The 17,700-nt window shown below is 42.1% G+C and overlaps 1 protein-coding gene across 1 annotated transcript; it reads left to right on the top strand.

The window, feature by feature from the left end:
* The first annotated feature begins 49 nt into the window (after positions 1-49).
* Positions 50-15,973, top strand: CCT2 (chaperonin containing TCP1 subunit 2). The gene is given in 16 exon segments (NM_001142262.1): positions 50-134; positions 835-909; positions 1,008-1,073; positions 1,422-1,533; positions 2,907-2,983; positions 3,135-3,247; positions 4,416-4,618; positions 7,040-7,140; positions 7,313-7,440; positions 7,850-7,953; positions 11,466-11,585; positions 11,943-12,071; positions 12,258-12,361; positions 13,598-13,697; positions 14,794-14,935; positions 15,704-15,973. Coding segments are annotated over 16 exon segments (1,608 nt in total). The 5' UTR covers positions 50-131; the 3' UTR covers positions 15,735-15,973.
* Positions 15,974-17,700: the final 1,727 nt, after the last annotated feature.

Here is a 17,700-nt window from a genome sequence, read left to right on the forward strand (position 1 = left end):
ATTTCCGGTCTCGTAGAGCCGGGGCCCTGCCCTCGCGATAGAGCGTGTGGCGTCACTTCCGGCTTCTCTTCGCTGCTGGCTCCGGGCGCGGGCTGTGAGGGAATCGCTCGTGTCCCGAGTTCCTCGGAACCATGGTGAGTCTGACCTCTTTCCTGTCCCTTCGCAACCCCGGCCGTGCCCCGCTATGCCTTGCCGCCCCCCTGCTCTTTCTGGCCTCCCAGCGTCGCAGGCTCCCCGAGCCGGCCTCCTGGGCCCGCCGCACATGGCGCGGGCCGCGCGTGTGGCCCGCGCGGGGCCAGCCAGTGGAGCCGTCCATGCAGGCCAGGCGGAGAAGTGGTTCCGTAAGGCCAATGTCTGGTCAGACTCGGCCTTTCCACAAGCCCGAGCCCGGGACCCCGAAACGTGGGCCTCAGCCTCGCCGGAGAAATTTCTAGCGCCTCGCCGGCCCCGCCCTCCCCCTCGGGGCGGGGTTTGGGGCGGCGGGGAAGGAGCCGCCCGAGGGTAAAAGATGGAGGCTGCCTCCCCGGCGGGCGTCCGGCTCGTGTCCCCCAACCTTTGCGGGCCTTGTTCTTGTTTTAAGATCGTCTTTGGTCTTGCCCTGCTCGGTAGTCCGCCTCTCGGGTGTGTAATTTTTATTCCTGGCGTGCTTGTTACCCAAAACGGCACAGTACCTTTCTGATCCCGCCTCTCTTGGAAGCTGAATTTGTTTGCAATCGCCGTATTGTAAATGAATGTTCTCTTAGATACCTGCTTGTAAATCCAGTGGAAGGCATGTAAATATATGTGTTCCAGAGTTGTTGTTCAAACTGATTGTTTCTTGGTTTTCCTCTGAAGGCGTCCCTTTCCCTTGCGCCTGTTAACATCTTCAAAGCTGGAGCTGATGAAGAAAGAGCGGAGACAGCTCGTCTGGTAAACCCTTTTCTGACGTTCTTACTGTTTGAGAGGTAAAGTTGTTCTTTAAGGCTAAAATGAATTCTCACAATCTCTGATTTTTTTTTTTACTCCAGTCGTCTTTCATTGGTGCCATCGCCATTGGAGACTTGGTAAAGAGCACCTTGGGACCCAAGGGCATGGTAAGGAAAAGAGGGAATTTTCTTTTCGTAGTTTTAATATTATTTTAGACCTCTTAATATCCCAAGTTTTAATTATAAAAGTAAGATGAATGTATCCAAGTCCTATTGGATATTAAATGGCAATCACTGTTTCTGCTCTTAAGGGTGCTGAAACCCAGATTGTCTCTCTCTGTGCTTCTAGGGGTAGAGATACCAAGGTTTGCTTGCGGAGTATACATTATAAACTTGCATACTGCCAAGTAGTCACCCAGAGTGTTTACACGTTAGCAGTATTTGGAGTACTGATTGATCTGGGTGCTCTTCAAGGTCCATTTATATTTTAATTTGAACCCAATATGTTTTATTTAGGACAAAATTCTTCTAAGCAGTGGACGAGAAGCCTCTCTTATGGTAACTAATGACGGTGCCACTATTCTGAAAAACATTGGTGTTGACAATCCAGCTGCTAAAGTTTTAGTTGGTGAGTCGTTGTTAAATTTCTGAATTAATTTATTCTTCTTCGATAGGCTTAACTGTACTTGTTAATTGACTTATACCACTCTTAAAATTACTGTTAATAAAAGGTTCAGGAGTACCATATAATTATTGGTAGGTGTCTTAGTCTCTTTAGCGTTGCTGTGAGAATAGCGCAGACTAGGAAATCCACAAACAATGAAAGTTGTTTGGCTCCCAGTTCTGGAGGCTGAGAAGCCCAGGATTTAGGGGTCACACTTGGTAAGGGCAAGGCATTCTTGCTGTGTTACAACATGGTGGGAAGGCATCACATGGATGAGTGTGTCTGTGCTGGAGGGGAAAGGGGCCTGAACTCATCCTTTCATCTTGACCCAGTCCTGAGATAATGGCAGTCCCTTTATTAGAGCAGAGCCCTCGTGACCTAATCTAAGGGTCCCACCTCAACATGGCTATACTGGAAATTAAGTTTTTTTTGTTTTAAAGATCTATTGATTGATCTGAAAGGCAGAGATCTTCCTTCCACTGGTTCACTCCCCAAATGGCCACAGTGATCAGGGCTGGGCCAGAGGGGAGCCAGAAGCTTCATCTGAGTCTTAGTACAGGGACCTAAGTACATGGGCCTTCTGCAGCTTTCTCAGGCACATCAGCCGGGAGCTGGGTCAGATGTGGAACAACTCTCTGGCTCTGGGAATAAATTTTCTGACACCTAAACCTGGGCCGGCACTGTAGTATAGCAGGTAAAGCCACCGTCTGCAGTGCTGGCATCCCATATGGGCATTGGTTTCAGTCCTGGCTACCCCACTCCAATCCGGGCCCCTGCCACACACACGGGAGACCCGGAAGAAGCTCCTGGCTTTCAGTCGGCCTACCTCTGCCCATTGTGGCCATTTAGGAAGTGGGTGGCAGATCTCTCTCTCCCTCTGTGTAACTGTTTCAAATAAATATGGGGCTGGTGCCTGTGGTGCTAGCATCCCATATGGGCACCGGCTCAAGTCCTGGCTGCTCCATTTCCCCTCTAGCTCTCTGCTATGGCCTTGGAAAGCAGTAGAGGATGGCCCAAGTCCTTGTGCCCTTGCACCCGTGTGGGAGACCCAAGGAGGTTTTTGGGTCCGTGCAGCTCCAGCCGTTGCTATGGAATGAGCCCCCGTGGATGGAAGACTTCTCTCTCTGCCTCTGTCTGTAACTTTCTTTCAAATAAATAAATCTTAAAAAATAAATTTATTTAAAAAAATAAATAACATATGAACTTTGGGAGATATATTTGAACTGTGGCAGTAGTAAAATATTTTAGATCTCAGAGTTGTCAGGTGAGGAACATAGATAGGTGAGATTGGGATTGGTTGTGGATAGATGTAATTTTGAGTTAATTTTTTTCCCTAGATATGTCTAGGGTTCAAGATGATGAAGTTGGTGATGGCACCACCTCTGTTACTGTTTTAGCTGCAGAATTACTAAGGGTAAGAATTACTGATTCTAACTTCATTTTGTGAAGTGTTTTTTTTGTGCTATGCTTTTGCATATCAGCAGTAATCAAATTGTTAATTTTCATTTTTAACTTGTTAAGTGTTTATTAAATTTGTCTGTTTTAACATAATGGTTTGTTAATAGGAAGCAGAAACTTTAATTGCAAAAAAGATCCATCCACAGACCATCATTGCTGGATGGAGAGAAGCCACAAAGGCTGCGAGAGAGGCTCTGTTGAGTTCTGCAGTTGATCATGGGTTAGTATACCTTACTATACCACAGTACTGCTTTTTAAAATGTTTTGCATTCTTTCATAACGTGTTTAATGCAATAAACCTAGAGAACATTGAAAACTATGCATGATCCTATTGTCCTGTAGCCTCCAAAATAATCAGACCTACCTCAGATGGCCACTGAAGGTAGTTTGGAATTCCAGTCTTCTTTGCATAAATTATTGAAATAAAATAATGTTATGACATACCTGGAACCCCCAAAATGCTTCCAGAAGTAAAATTTTTGGTCCAAAGATACATGCATGTTTTACTGATGTATACCAAATAAGCCTACTAAAATAATTAGTTTACACTCCTGGTAGCCATATAACAATGTTTACTCACATTTCTGACAGCATTTGATATTACTTTGTGTTGCCTTTTCTTGTACTTTGGAGGCGTGGGGAGCAGTTTAGTTTTAAAGCTTTTAAAAAAAATTTTTATGTGAGTTCAGCATTGTGGCATAGTGGGTAAAGCTGGTGCCTGCAACATTGGCATCCCATATGTTTGCTGGTTCGTGTCATGGCTGATCTGCTATGGATCTGCTTCCCTGCTGATGGGAAATACAGTGGATGGCAGCTCAAGTGTTTGTGTCCCTGTTAACCGTATGGGTGACCCAAATGAACCAGCAGATGGAAGATCTCTCTGTCCCTCTCTAACTCTGACTTCAAATAAAATACAGACATTTAAAAAATTATTTGAAAAAGAGAGACATATTCCATCCACTGGGTCACAGCCCAGTGCCCGCAACGGCTGGTACTGTCTATACTGTTCATACTGCCAGAAGCTGGGAACTCCATCCATGGTCTTTCACATGGGTGGAAGGGACCTAAGTGCTTGAGCCATAGTCATTGCCTCCCAGGGTTCTTATTAGCAGGAATCAGCAGCTGAGACCTAAACCCAGACACTCTTGTATGGGATGTAGGTGTCCCATATGGTGGCTTAACCTCTGTGCCAGATTCCTGCCCCAGTGTGTATATTGCATTAACACCTGGTAAGGTTTAATTCTTTTCACATGGTCTTAGAGACTGACCCAGTTAGGGTAAAATATCGAGTCAAATTATCTTGATGAATCTTGAGAAGTAAACTAGGGTGGATAAGTGTTTGAAGAGTAGGTATGAATTTCTTTTCTTTTTTTTTTTTTTTTCTTTAGTTCTGATGAAGTTAAGTTCCGTCAGGATTTAATGAATATTGCAGGAACAACATTATCCTCAAAACTGCTTACTCATCACAAAGATCACTTTACTAAGTTAGCTGTGGAAGCTGTTCTCAGACTGAAGGGCTCTGGTAATCTGGAGGCAATTCACATCATCAAGAAGCTTGGAGGAAGTTTGGCCGATTCCTATTTAGATGAAGGTATGTGTATAGAATATGGGAAAGAAGTTTTCTTCAGATTTTGAGGGCTGAATACTGAATAAATCCTTTTTTAGCCAGTTGGGACCAGTGACACTTTTCAAAGTTAGAAAACTTGTTTTTAAGGACATAAAAGGTACTGCGACCAGTTTTGTAGTCCACACACCATTCCAGCCTAAACAGTAATTGTGGTTTGTACTTAGGTTATTTGCTTGCTTGAAACGCAGAGTGACAGAGAGCCTCTCTGTGCTCATCCATTCTCCAGATTGCCACAGCAGCCAGATCTGGGCCGGACCAAATCAGGAAGCCAGGAACTCCAGGTTTCCTCTGGTGGCTGGGGCCCAAGTAATTGGTATATCTTTTCGTCACTTATCCCAGGCACCTTATGAAGCCATGCAGCCAGGACCAAAACTGCTATTCTTTTTTTTTTTTTTTTTTTTTTTTTTTTTTTTTTTTTTTGACAGGCAGAGTGGACAGTGAGAGAGAGACAGAGAGAGAAAGGTCTTCCTTTGCCGCTGGTTCACCCTCCAATGGCCGCCGCTGCAGCCGGCGCACCGCGCTGATCCTGGCAGGAGCCAGGAGCCAGGTGCTTTTCCTGGTCTCCCATGGGGTGCAGGGCCCAAGCACCTGGGCCATCCTCCACTGCACTCCCTGGCCATAGCAGAGAGCTGGCCTGGAAGAGGGGCAACCGGGACAGAATCCGGCGCCCCAACCGGGACTAGAACCCGGTGTGCCGGCGCCGCAAGGTGGAGGATTAGCCTATTGAGCCACGGCGCCGGCTATAACTGCTATTCTGATAATAGCACAGCCAGCAGCTTAACCCTGGGCCACAATGCCAGCTTTGAAATGGTAGTTTTCTTTTGCTAAAAGTTGACTGTTCTCAAGTGACACTTTTCTCAGGATTGCATGAATGTAAAGTTTGTAGAAAATGGAATTAGAAGATGAGTTCATTTTGGTAAACAAAACCTGGAAATTTATGCATATTTCATAACATTTTCATGAACTTTTTGAAGACTCCTATACGTGCAGATTGTAAAGTTTTTTGCTTATCACTTCTCAGCCTCTTGGTTAAGAGCAAGTATAGTAGTTTTTTGTTCCAAAATTATTTTTTTATTTTTTTTATTTTTTGCCAGGCAGAGTTAGACAGTGAGAGAGACCGAGTTACAGACAGACAGAGAGAAAGGTCTTCCTTTCCACTGGTTCACTCCCCTAATGGCCACCACGGCTGGCGCTGTGCCTATCCAAAGCCAGGAGCTGGGTACTTCCTCCCGGTTTCCCATGCGGGTGCAGGGACCCAAGCACTTGGGCCATCCTCCGCTGCCCTCCCAGGCCACAGCAGAGAGCTGGACTGGAAGAGGGGCAACCAGGACTGGTACCTGGCGCCCCAACTGGCACTAGAACCTGGGGTGCCGGCACCGCAGGTGGAGGATTAGCCAAGTGAGCCATGGCGTCGGCCCCAAAATTATTTATTTTTTAAAGATTTATTTATTTGAAATTCAGAGTTAACACAGAGAGGAGAGGCAGAGAGAGGTCTTCCATCCACTGGTTCACTCCCCAATTGGCTGCAACAGCTGGAGCTGTGCCGATCCAAAGCCAGGAGCTTCTTCCAGGTCTCCCATGTGGGTGCAGGGGCCCAAGGACTTGGGCCATCCACTGCTACCCCAGGCCACAGTAGAGAGCTGGATGGGAAGTGGAGCAGCCGGGTCTTGAACCAGTGCCCATATGGGATGCCGGTGCTTCAGGCCAGAGTGTTAACCTGTGCCACAGGGCCAGCCCCCCCCAAAATAATTTAATTTCAAAGTATCTTCATAGTGTGTTTACAAAATGGTCTGTAGAAAGTATAGGTATTCCCTTTGGAAAAAAAGGGTTAGGTTGTAATTTACAACTTCTCCTTTTAAAAGAGTATAGTAATTGTAAAAATGCTCAGATTAATATGCAAAGGGCTGTTGTAGCATTTCTGAAAGGCTTTTGGCAGGGAAGGATGCTTAAAATGGATAATATTTACCTGAGAAGCTGTGTTTTTGAATGTCTGTTCTGTGCCAGGTGTTGTGATACGAATTTGTCATTTCGTTCAAGATGATGGCCCAGAAAGTAGGGATTTAGGTTCAGCTAAATTAAGCAGAAAATTCAAGATAATAGTGATTTAATGTTTGGATCTGAAATCTTACTGAACGTGTTTCATATGATTAGTAGGGTTATATTTGGAAATTAGCATCTTATCAGTGCCGCCAGTTGTTTTCCTGTTTTACAGATGAGTATCTCAAGGTTACATAGCCAATAAGCTTCAGGGGCTTGATTTGAGCCAGGTTTGGAAGGCTACCATTGTCCCTTGATTTTTTTCCCTTGTACCACCACCTCAGTTCAAAAGATGAACTAATGCAGACTTGAAGTATATGATATAGTACTACTTTTTTGCTTACTTAGGCTTTCTGTTGGATAAAAAAATTGGAGTAAATCAGCCAAAGCGAATTGAAAATGCTAAAATTCTTATTGCAAATACTGGAATGGATACAGACAAAATAAAGGTATGTAGCTACATTAATTCAAATTCTGATGGTTGGAATCAATTGCACTGAAAGATTTATTTATGAATATATAATTAAACACATATGCTTTCTCATGTATATGGTGATTGAAATGTTGGAAATAGGGGACTTTTAAAAAGTAATGAAACTGATGTTTTACTTATACTTTTAGATATTTGGTTCCCGAGTAAGGGTTGATTCTACAGCAAAAGTTGCAGAAATAGAACATGCAGAAAAGGAAAAAATGAAGGAGAAAGTTGAACGTATTCTTAAGCATGGGATAAATTGCTTTATTAACAGGTCTGTATTTGCCCTAATATTATTTACAGAGGATTTTTCTATGAAAATATGTGAAATACTTTAAATCCGTTATTATTTAGGATCTGTTATGCATATTTTTAAAATTATGGATTTTATTTTACTCAGCAACTTGTGATTTACACACTCTACTAGTGGACGTTTAAGTCATTGGCAAGTTGTGTTTTTTTACTGTATATAAAAATTCTTTTAAATGGCTTCATTACGTAACATTTGTAGTCAGTTTTAGCAAGGCTGTATTAATATTGTGATTCATAGAGATGAAAAGTGATACATTGCTCTGATTAGCATTTCTTTAGTGGGGAGGTAAAAATGTTTCTACATGTTTTAGTCTTATGTAGTTTATCTTGTGATAGTTTTAAACGTAATGTTTTATGTGTTTTGTTTTCAGGCAATTAATTTATAATTATCCTGAACAGCTCTTTGGTGCTGCTGGTGTCATGGCAATTGAGCATGCAGATTTTGCAGGGGTGGAACGCCTAGCTCTTGTTACAGGTACAGAAAAAAGATGAATTTCTAGCAGACATAATTGCTGTTGGATTTACTGAGTGTTACCATGTGTAACTCATTGTGGGGAATACAAATAAATCCCTTTTAGGAGCTTAGAATCTAAGCAGTTACTCTGAAATCTGATTTCCATGTTTAGGTACCTTTAATTTAGTTACAATATTTTTTAATACAAATGTACTTCAAAAAATTTCATGGAAATAAAGTAAATGGTATGTTCGAAGTCCATGCATACAAGAGGTCTTCAGAAAGTTCATGGAAAGTATTTGATGAAATGCATAGATTTCAGTTCGTTTTTACCAAGACAAATTTACCTGTTAATTCCAGTAAACCTTTTTGAAGTACCTTTTAATTCACTTTAGGTATACATTTCTTTTTGTTGTGTTAACCGTTACTAGCTTTTTCTCTCAAACCCATAATACCAATTTTTTTAAAAAAAGATGTATTCTACTGTTCATTTGAAAGAGTTACAGAGAGAGATGGAGACAGAGAGAGGTCCTTCATCTGCTGGTCCACTCCCCAGTTGGCCACAATGGCTGGAGCTGAGCTATCTGAAGCCAGGTGCCAGGAGGTTCCTCCAGGTCTCCCATGCAGGTGCAGGGGCCCAAGGAGTTGGGCCATCCTCCACTGCTTTCTCAGGCGCATTAGGGAGCTGGATCAGAAGTAGAGCAGCAGGGACTCAAACCAGTGCCCACATGGGATGCCGGCACTATAGGTGAGGGCTTTAACCTGCTGTGCCATAGCACTGGCCCCGAAAAGGAATCTTGAGTCTTTTAAAAAAAAAAAACTTAAAGGAAGAGTTCTATAAGCAGCAGGGCCCCAAGCACTTAGGCAGGCTCATTAGCAGGGAATTGGGTGAGCACTCTGATTATATGGGATTCTGGGATTACAAGTGGCTTAGCACACTATACCACAACACCTGCTTCTGAATCTTTGGTCATAGTCTAGTGTATTATTTGTTTTTATTTTATTTGAAGAGAGACAGACCTAGAAGCAGGTCTCCTGTGTTCTGGTTCCCTTCCTAACTGCAGTGACCTCTGCCCTGAGGCTGAAGTAGGGAGTCTGGAACTCAGATTGGGTCTCCTTTCTGCATGAGAAGAACCCAGTTAAGCCACACTGAGCTACTTTAGCAGAAAGCTAGAGACAGGAGCAGAGCTGCATGTTGAACCCAGGGTTGTGGAGTCTTACCCCCCAGGCCAAACACCTACCCCAGCCCCAGTTAATGGGTTTTAGAGTAAAAATTTTTTTTTTTTTTTTTTTTAAGACAGGCAGAATTAGACAGAAAGGTCTTCCTTCCGCTGACTTGGGCCATCCTCCACTGCCTTCCCGGGCCACAGCAGAGAGCTGGACTGGAAGAGGAGCAACCGGGACTAGAACCCGGAGTGCCGGCGCGGCAGATGGAGGATTAGCCAAGTGAGCCGTGCGCAGGCCAGAGTAATCTTAAAAGTAGATTTGTGCAAACCAAGTTTAGTGACCTGTATCTCATTTTCAGGTCTTTGAAAATGAATGAGTTGGCTGGAACACATGAGATCTGGAAATCGGAGTTAGAGAGATTTGGTGAATTTTGAGGCCTGAAGTGCTAGTAATGTCACATTAGGACGGAGCTACCATGATCATTAGAAGAAATTAAAGTTAACAGTATTTGGAGAGAACATAGTCTCAACCCAGAATGATTTCTTAAGTAATTTTTGAATAATTTGAATGGCATAGTCTCCTTATCTAAAGAGGCTTTTTCCTTTTATTACTTCTACATAAGTTTATCTGCTTTAAAAATCCTTAAAAGCCTAAACTCATCCTTTAAAGCAAGAAAAATAAAGACAAATATGAATGTCACATTAGTGGAATAAATTGATACAAGGACTTGGTAACATGAAATGACTACATAGAGCCAGCAGAAAACATACTGTGGATGGCTGTGAAATTGACCCCATGATGGCTCTTGTCCTCAGAAGCTCAGTTGTTAAGGTGTGTGAAATTGGTTCTTGGAAATGTCAAGAAATGTTGCATGAGTAGATGAAGAAAAATGAAGTAAAAATTCTCAGAAGCCAAGTTAAGTCTTAGTTTTGGATATTATGTCTCAGATGTGTTGTCTCACATCTGAGATATAAAGCCATTTCAGAAATTTTTCAACCAAAAAATAGTTTTTAAACTATTTTTTAAAAAAAATATTTGAGAAGTGGTAATTACAGAGAAAGGGAGAGGTAGAAAGACCTTCATCTGCTGGTTCATTCCCCAAATGGCCACAATGGCCAGAGCTGGGCCGGAACGATGGGAAGCCAGGAGCTTTTTCTGGATCTCAACAGGTGGGTGGCAGGGCCCCAGGTACTTGGGCCATCTTGGTGGGCAGTTAGCAGGAAGCCTGGATCAGAAGTGGAGCAGCTGGGAGTTGAACCAGTACCCAGCATTTCACATAGTGGGTTTACCCTCTACACTGCAGTGCCAGCCCCTCAGTTAAAATTGAAAACAACTTCAGGTATGCAAGTTAAGAGTATGAATTAGTAGAATTTAGAAGACAAAAATTATAAATTTTTGGTACAATAGAAAGCTAAAAAGTATTGATTTCTCAGATTTACCATAAGGAGTAGGAAAGAAGGGATGACTAAAATGTTACAAACCACATTATTGAAAGAGTAATCAGGAGAAAGGGATTTTGAAATAGAAATTTTAATTTTTGCTTAGTTAAGCATGTAATGAAGTGTCTGGTCTGATTGATTTCCAGTGTGAAAGGGAAAATGTAGATATAAGCCCCAAAGACTAAAATGAATTGATTAAATATTTCATGTCCTGTGCTGGGAAATTTTATCCTAAAGAGTTTAGTGTTCTAGGTTAGATTCAATTTAAATTCAGGCTTAGAGATAAAAAAGTCTAAAGAATTTAACCTTTGTAGGTAGTGGGTATGTGCATATAGGTCTAAAGCCCGCATGCTTAGATTTGAATCCCAGCTTCTGCTATCTGTGTAATCTTGGGGAAATAACCAAATCTCTGCTTCATTTGTATTGTGTAAAATGAAGTAGCACTGAATCTCCCCTACAGTATTATTGTGAGGATTGAATAGTGGACCCACATAAAGTGAGTAAAAGACTGCCTGGCAATAGGAAGCAATCAGTTTTTAAAACATTGGTTAACGTGTTTGTTACTTGTTAGAAAAATCTTAAACCTGTCAGGCAGAGTTTACCCTGCAGTACACTGGGTTAGGCTGCTGCTCAGGACATTTTATCCCACATCAGGAGTGCTGGTTTGACTGTTAGCACTTCACTTCTGATCTAGTTTCCTGCTAGTGCCTCCAACGATGCAGCAGATGATGGCCCTATCCACCCATGTGAGACCCCCAGCTAGATTTACTGGTTTAGCCTAACCTACCCTACCCTTCATTGTTAAAACCAGGTGTCTGAGGAAGTAAACCAGGGGATGAAAGATATCTCTGATGCTGTTTTTCAGGGAGATGAAAAGTAAGACAAAACACTGTCATGCAGTGAATTAATGTTTGTTTATGTTCATAGGTGGTGAAATTGCCTCTACATTTGATCACCCAGAGCTGGTGAAGCTTGGAAGTTGCAAACTTATTGAGGAAGTCATGATTGGAGAAGACAAACTCATTCACTTTTCTGGAGTTGCCCTTGGTGAGTGCTGAAGTAGGTCCTGGGCAAGGTGCCTAAATACTTGCCAAAGGAGTTAACTGCGTTTACTAGAATATGATACTCTGTTAGTCTGAACTCTGGAGAAGCATGTGCATGTTGTAATTTAGTTTAAGAGAAACCTCAGATTTATCATGCATTTGTGAAGAGTGTGTGTTGGTCCTAGAGTTTTTTCCCCTCCATAATTTAGAACCATTGTGAACTTATGAAGAAGAGTAAATAGTAGTGGAAACATAAATTTTTAACTCTAATAATATAACCAACACCTACATAAATTATAGAAAGCAAGCTGTTTTATGATGAGGTGGTCACTATGACATGGCTACTATGTTTTAATTTCAGGTGAGGCCTGCACTATTGTTTTGCGTGGTGCTACTCAGCAAATTTTAGATGAAGCAGAAAGATCATTGCATGATGCTCTTTGTGTTCTTGCCCAAACTGTCAAGGATTCTAGAACAGTTTATGGAGGAGGTAAGCATTTGGAAAATAATGAATATATTTTATTTCTTATTGTACAATGTTAGTCATAAATTGTCTTAATAGTTCTTATATGAATTTCATATTGCCTTTGCAGTTAATTTTTTAAAGTATTTGACATCATTAAGTGTTTTGGAAACAACAGACATAACCATGTTTTATGGGACTTTTAATGTGCAGGCTGCTCTGAGATGCTGATGGCTCATGCTGTGACACAGCTTGCCAATAGGACACCAGGCAAAGAAGCTGTTGCAATGGAGTCTTATGCTAAAGCGCTAAGAATGGTAAGGTAGTAAGAGATTGGGGTTTTCTGTATTTAAAAGTGCTGCACAGAGGAGGACACAGATCTTCATTCCCTGGTTTACTCTCAAAATGGCTGCAGTGGCCAGGGCTAAGCCAGGCCAAAGCCAGGAGTCAGGAGCTTCTTCCAGATCTCCCTTGTGTGTGTAGGGACCCAAGGATTTTGGGCATCTACTGTTTCCCTGGCACATTAGGGAGCTGGATCAGAAGTGAAGCAGCCAGGTCTTTCTTGGTGCCCATGTGGGATGCTGGCCTCTCAGGCGGCAGCTTAACTTGCTATGCCACAACACTGGTCCCCATATAGAAGAGTACTTTTTCTATCCTACACAGAAAATCTAAAAACACATTTTTTTAAATTTTTTAAATTTGTTTTTGGAGTTTATCCTCTTCATGAGCAGTAATTAAAAGGAAGTAGGGTATGGTATACAGTTAAGCCTCCGCTGTGCCTATGGCACTGGCATTCCAAATGGGCGCCAGTTTGTGTCCCAGCTGTTGTACTTCTGATCCAGCTCCCTGCTACAGGCCTGGGAAAGCAGTGGAAGATGACCCCAAGTGCTTGAGCCCCTGCACCTGTGTGGGAGACTGGAGGAAGCTCCTGACTTTGGGTCTCTCACTAGTTGATGTGGCCATTTGGGGAGCAAACCAGAGGATAGAAGACCTCTCTCTCTGTCTAAGCCTCTCTCCCTCTCTGTCTCTGCCTCTCAAAATTTTTTTTAAGGAAATAGTGTTTTTACATTATTTCCAAATGGTATTTTTTTAAAGATTAATTTATTTGAAAGGCAGAATTACAGAGGTAGAGTGACAGATCTTCATCTACTGGTTCACTCCCAAATGGCTGAGACAGCCAAGGGTTGGGCCATGTTGAAGCTAGAAGCTTGGAACTCTGGATCTCCTACATGGGTATTAAGAGCCCAAGTACTTGGGTTATATTCCGTTTCTTCTCAGACATTTTAGGGAGCTGGATTGAGTGCTGGTTTGAGTCCTGGTTGCTCTGCTTCTGATACAGGGTATAGAGAGACCAGTTGGAGTTCCAGGTTCCTGACTTCAGCCGGGCCCAGCCCCAGCCATCACGGCCATTTGGGAGTTAACAAATGGATGTAAGATCTCTGTGTGTCTACCCTCTTCTACCTTTCAGATAAATAACTCATACTATCCTACTTAAGAGTAAATCAGTGGTTCTTAGAACAGTTAATCATTATTCATTATCTTCATTTTCATAGTTGCCGACCATCATAGCTGACAATGCAGGCTATGACAGTGCAGATCTGGTTGCACAGCTCCGAGCTGCTCACAGTGAAGGCAATGTAACTGCTGGACTGGGTAAGAAATAAAGTGGAACTTCGCAGTAGTTAGAAGTAACTCACAGATCTTATTTTTTTTTTTTTAATGGGAAGATATGAATTCAAGGTAACTGTGTAAAATATTCTTGTAGCACTTGCCTTTGTAAACATTTTACAAAGTGCTAGAAAAATTTGTTCTCAGTACTGCCAAATGTGACTCCATAGGGGTTATAAGAGTGGTTAGAAAATTTAAACCTAATCGAGTATTAGTGACCACGGGATTTAAATGGATAAACCAAAATAAAGTGGAACTTTTCAGTAGTTAGAAGTAACTCACAGATCTTTTTTTTTTTTTAATGGGAAGATATGAATTCAAGGCCCTTGCCTTTTAAACATTTTAAAAAATGCTAGAAAAATAGCTGTGTCAGAATAGATAACCCATCTGCACAAGAGAACTCCAATAATATCTTTCAAATATTAAGATTCCACAGTAATTAGTAATGAGCAGATTTTTACAAAATACATTTCTTAAGTTTGTATTATTTGAGAGGCAGAGAGCAAGAGCTCCCATCTTCTGGTTCACACCCCAGAGGTCTGCCATGGGCCAGGCCAAAAGCAGCAGCTGGGAATTTAGTTCAGGTCTCATGTGGATGGCAGAGACCCAGCTACTTAAACCATCACCTCCTTCATTCCAAGTGAACATCAGCAGAAAGGTGGAATCAGGAATGGAGCTGGGTCTGACACACTGGCAAATGGAATGTAGACATCTCAACTCCTAGTTGATAAAGTCCTACCTAGGCTAAGCACCTGCACCTAGTTTTTACTTATTTTTTTCTTTTAAGATTTATTTATTTGAAAGGCAGAATGACAAGAGAGGAGGGGGAAAACTGGTATCTTCACCTGCTGGTTCACTCTCCTAGTACCTGCAACACCCTGGCTGGGTCAGGCCACTGCCAGGAGCCCAGTTATTTGGGCTATTATGCACTGTCTCCATGTGCCTTAGGAAGCTGGATCAGAAGCACGGAGTAACTTGGAAACTTCGAGTGCTTTTATAAGCTGAGGCACTAAATCGGTTTTGTTAGTCGTTTTGATATGCTGATTGTTAAGATCGGTTAGTAAATACTTTGTCTTTTCAGATATGAAAGAAGGTACTATTGGGGATATGGCAGTACTGGGTATAACAGAAAGTTTCCAAGTGAAGCGACAAGTTCTGTTGAGTGCAGCTGAAGCAGCAGAGGTGATTCTACGTGTGGACAACATCATCAAAGCAGCACCAAGGTACTGTGATGCTTTTAATTCTCAGAAAAAAATACATTCAGACGACAAAAGGGAACTGCATTTATTTAATAACTAGGTAGTAGAACATGGAGACTTATCTGTTGGCATTTGTAATTCTAGTTCAAAGTAATTGTATTTTATTAATGTGGTAAAGGTTCCTAATACATGTATTAGTCGAAAATATAAAGTAAACTTTTGGGGAAAGCATTTTTTGTTGTTTGTTTATTTGAAAGTTACAGAGAGGGAGTGGTAGGGGGAGAAACAGAAAGAAAGGTTTTCCATCTGCTGATTCACTCCCCAGATGGCTACAACAGCCTGGGCTGAGTCAGGCTGAAGCCAGGAACTTCATCTGAGTCTCCTACATGGGTAGCAGGGGCCTAAACATTTGGGCCATTCTCCACTAACTTTCCCAGGCCATTAGCAAGGAATTGGATCAGAAGTAGAGCAGGCAGGACACGATTCAGTGCCCATGTGGGATGCTGGTGTCATAGGAGGTAACTTTACCTGCAGCTGCACAGTTCTGGCCACTGGAGAATATATCTGAGTGAGAAGTTGAGAACTGCTGAGTACCAGTCCATGTAGATGTGCTCTCACTACATGGTGATGAATGTTAGGAGGTGGAAGTGTCCTTGTAGAGACTGGCATATAATGGTTTTAATAAAGCTAGAATTGTGGTTTTGCTTCTATTTACTGTAAAACTCTGGTTAAAATTACGCTTTTCATTTTTCACTATTGACTTTTTTCTTACATGGATGCTTTTCTTTATAGGAAACGTGTTCCTGATCACCATCCTTGTTAAGCATTCCCATATGTATGCTCTTGATCTCTGGACCAGTTATAGCAGAGTTGTATTTGAAAAGACTTCAACCTCGTTAAGAAGACTGTGGAGTTCATGTTTATCTGTGCCCATTATGTCCTTCAGTTTGGACATTTAGCTGACCTTTTATTTTAACATGGGTCTAATTTATTTTGTTTGATTTTTCCATACAGTTCAGTTGAATTAAAAGTTCATTTCTCTTCCAGTGCATTTAAATAAAAATTTGCACAACTAATATAGTTGGTCTCAATGATTTGTGTAAATTCTGTCTGAAGTTTGCTTCCTGGAAATGAAATGAATTAGTATATTTTCAGTGTAGCATTCCAGCTTAATAATTGACCTTACACACTTAGGAAGTAATTATCTCGATTCAAGATAAACACACTATAGTTTAATCTTTGATTTCGTAGCTGGGCCATAGATAGACTCAAGCATGCGTTTCGTTGCACATTGAATTTTGTATGGTGAAGCTATCATAGACGAGTAGATTCTGTGTCTGCAGGTTCAGCCAACTGCAAATCAGAAATACTCAGGAAAAAAAATACTAAACATGTATGGACTTTGTGATTTCCTAAACAATCAGCTATTTATGTAGTATTTATTACGTAATCTGGTCTGGAGAGAGAAAGTATAGGGGAAGATTCTGGTATCCAAGGTAGGATGCTGGAACCAGTCTCCCATGGATACCACAAGGGGTGACTATACATGTTTATTTGTAATTCTTGAATTCTATCTCAAAAGAAAAAAAAAAAACAGATGGGCTTCTGTAACTTAAAATTTGAAGAAATCCTGTTTGTAAGCATTGGTGGTACGGGCTGCTCCAAGGACCTGACCTCTGTAGTTCCTTTTTAGTGTACTTATGATGGACATGGTTAGACTTGGTGGTAGTTTTTTGTTTTTAGTTTTTTTCTAATTATTTGAAGGCAGAGCTTCCATCTATTAGTTCACTCCCCAAATGCCAGCAGCAGCCAGCTCTGGGCCAAGCTGAAGCAGGAGCCCAGGACTTCATTCAGGTCTGCAGTGTGGGTGGCTGAGATCAAATACTGGAGCCATCCATCGCCTGCTGCCTCTCGGGTGCATCCGGCAGGAAGCTTGGAGTTAAACCAGGTGCTTAACCTGCTGTGCCACACTGGCCCCCGATGGATTTGTGGGCTTAAGTATTTACTGAGTGACGGTGTAAAGGTGACTAGGTTTGAATGTTAATGTATAGCAGAATGGACAGAAAAAAGCCTAACCATGAATTGGGGATTTTTAGGGAATCTCTCTGGACTTGGGATGGTCCTACCAGGGTTTTTCAGTTGGGATGCATGTTTTGTGTGGTTTTTTGGTGGACTGGAGGAGGGAGTCTAAAGTTGTCTCAATATTTTTTAAAGTTTGTTTATTTGAAAGGCAAGGAGAAACAGCTGCCAGTTTGCTCTGCAAATGCCTACAATAACTAGGGCTGGGCTTGTCTGGGGCCAGGACCCCTGGACTCCATTCAGGGTGGCAAGGAGCTAAGGACTTAAGCCATTGCTGCCTCCCAGCATGCATCAGCAGGAACCTGAATTAGAAGTGGAGGAGCCACTCCCAACATAGGATGCTGGGGTCTGAAATAGTGGCTTTAACCCATTATGGCCTAGCAGCTGCCCTGTCCCTTTAATATATCACAGGGAGAAATAGAATCTTCCATTGCTTGGTTCACTTCTTAGGTGAATCCATCTGGGTCTCCCTCCGGGGCCCAGGTACTTGGGCCATCTTCCACTGCTGTCGCAGGCACATAAGCTGGGAGCTTGATCAAAAGCAGAGGATCCATCACTCTGATGTGGGATGTTGGTGTTGCCACTGCACCATGAAGACACCATATCTCTATTAATATTACCTAGTACAAGCTAATGAAACAGGTTTCTTATGTATCTGAAACCGTCCTTCAATGTACACACAAAAGAAACATTCTGTGGTTATCAAAGAG

Source organism: Oryctolagus cuniculus, chromosome 11 (genome assembly GCF_051225735.1).
Source record: "Oryctolagus cuniculus isolate XC-2025 breed Fujian yellow rabbit chromosome 11, ASM5122573v1, whole genome shotgun sequence".
In the NCBI taxonomy this organism is placed as follows: Eukaryota; Metazoa; Chordata; class Mammalia; order Lagomorpha; family Leporidae; genus Oryctolagus; species Oryctolagus cuniculus.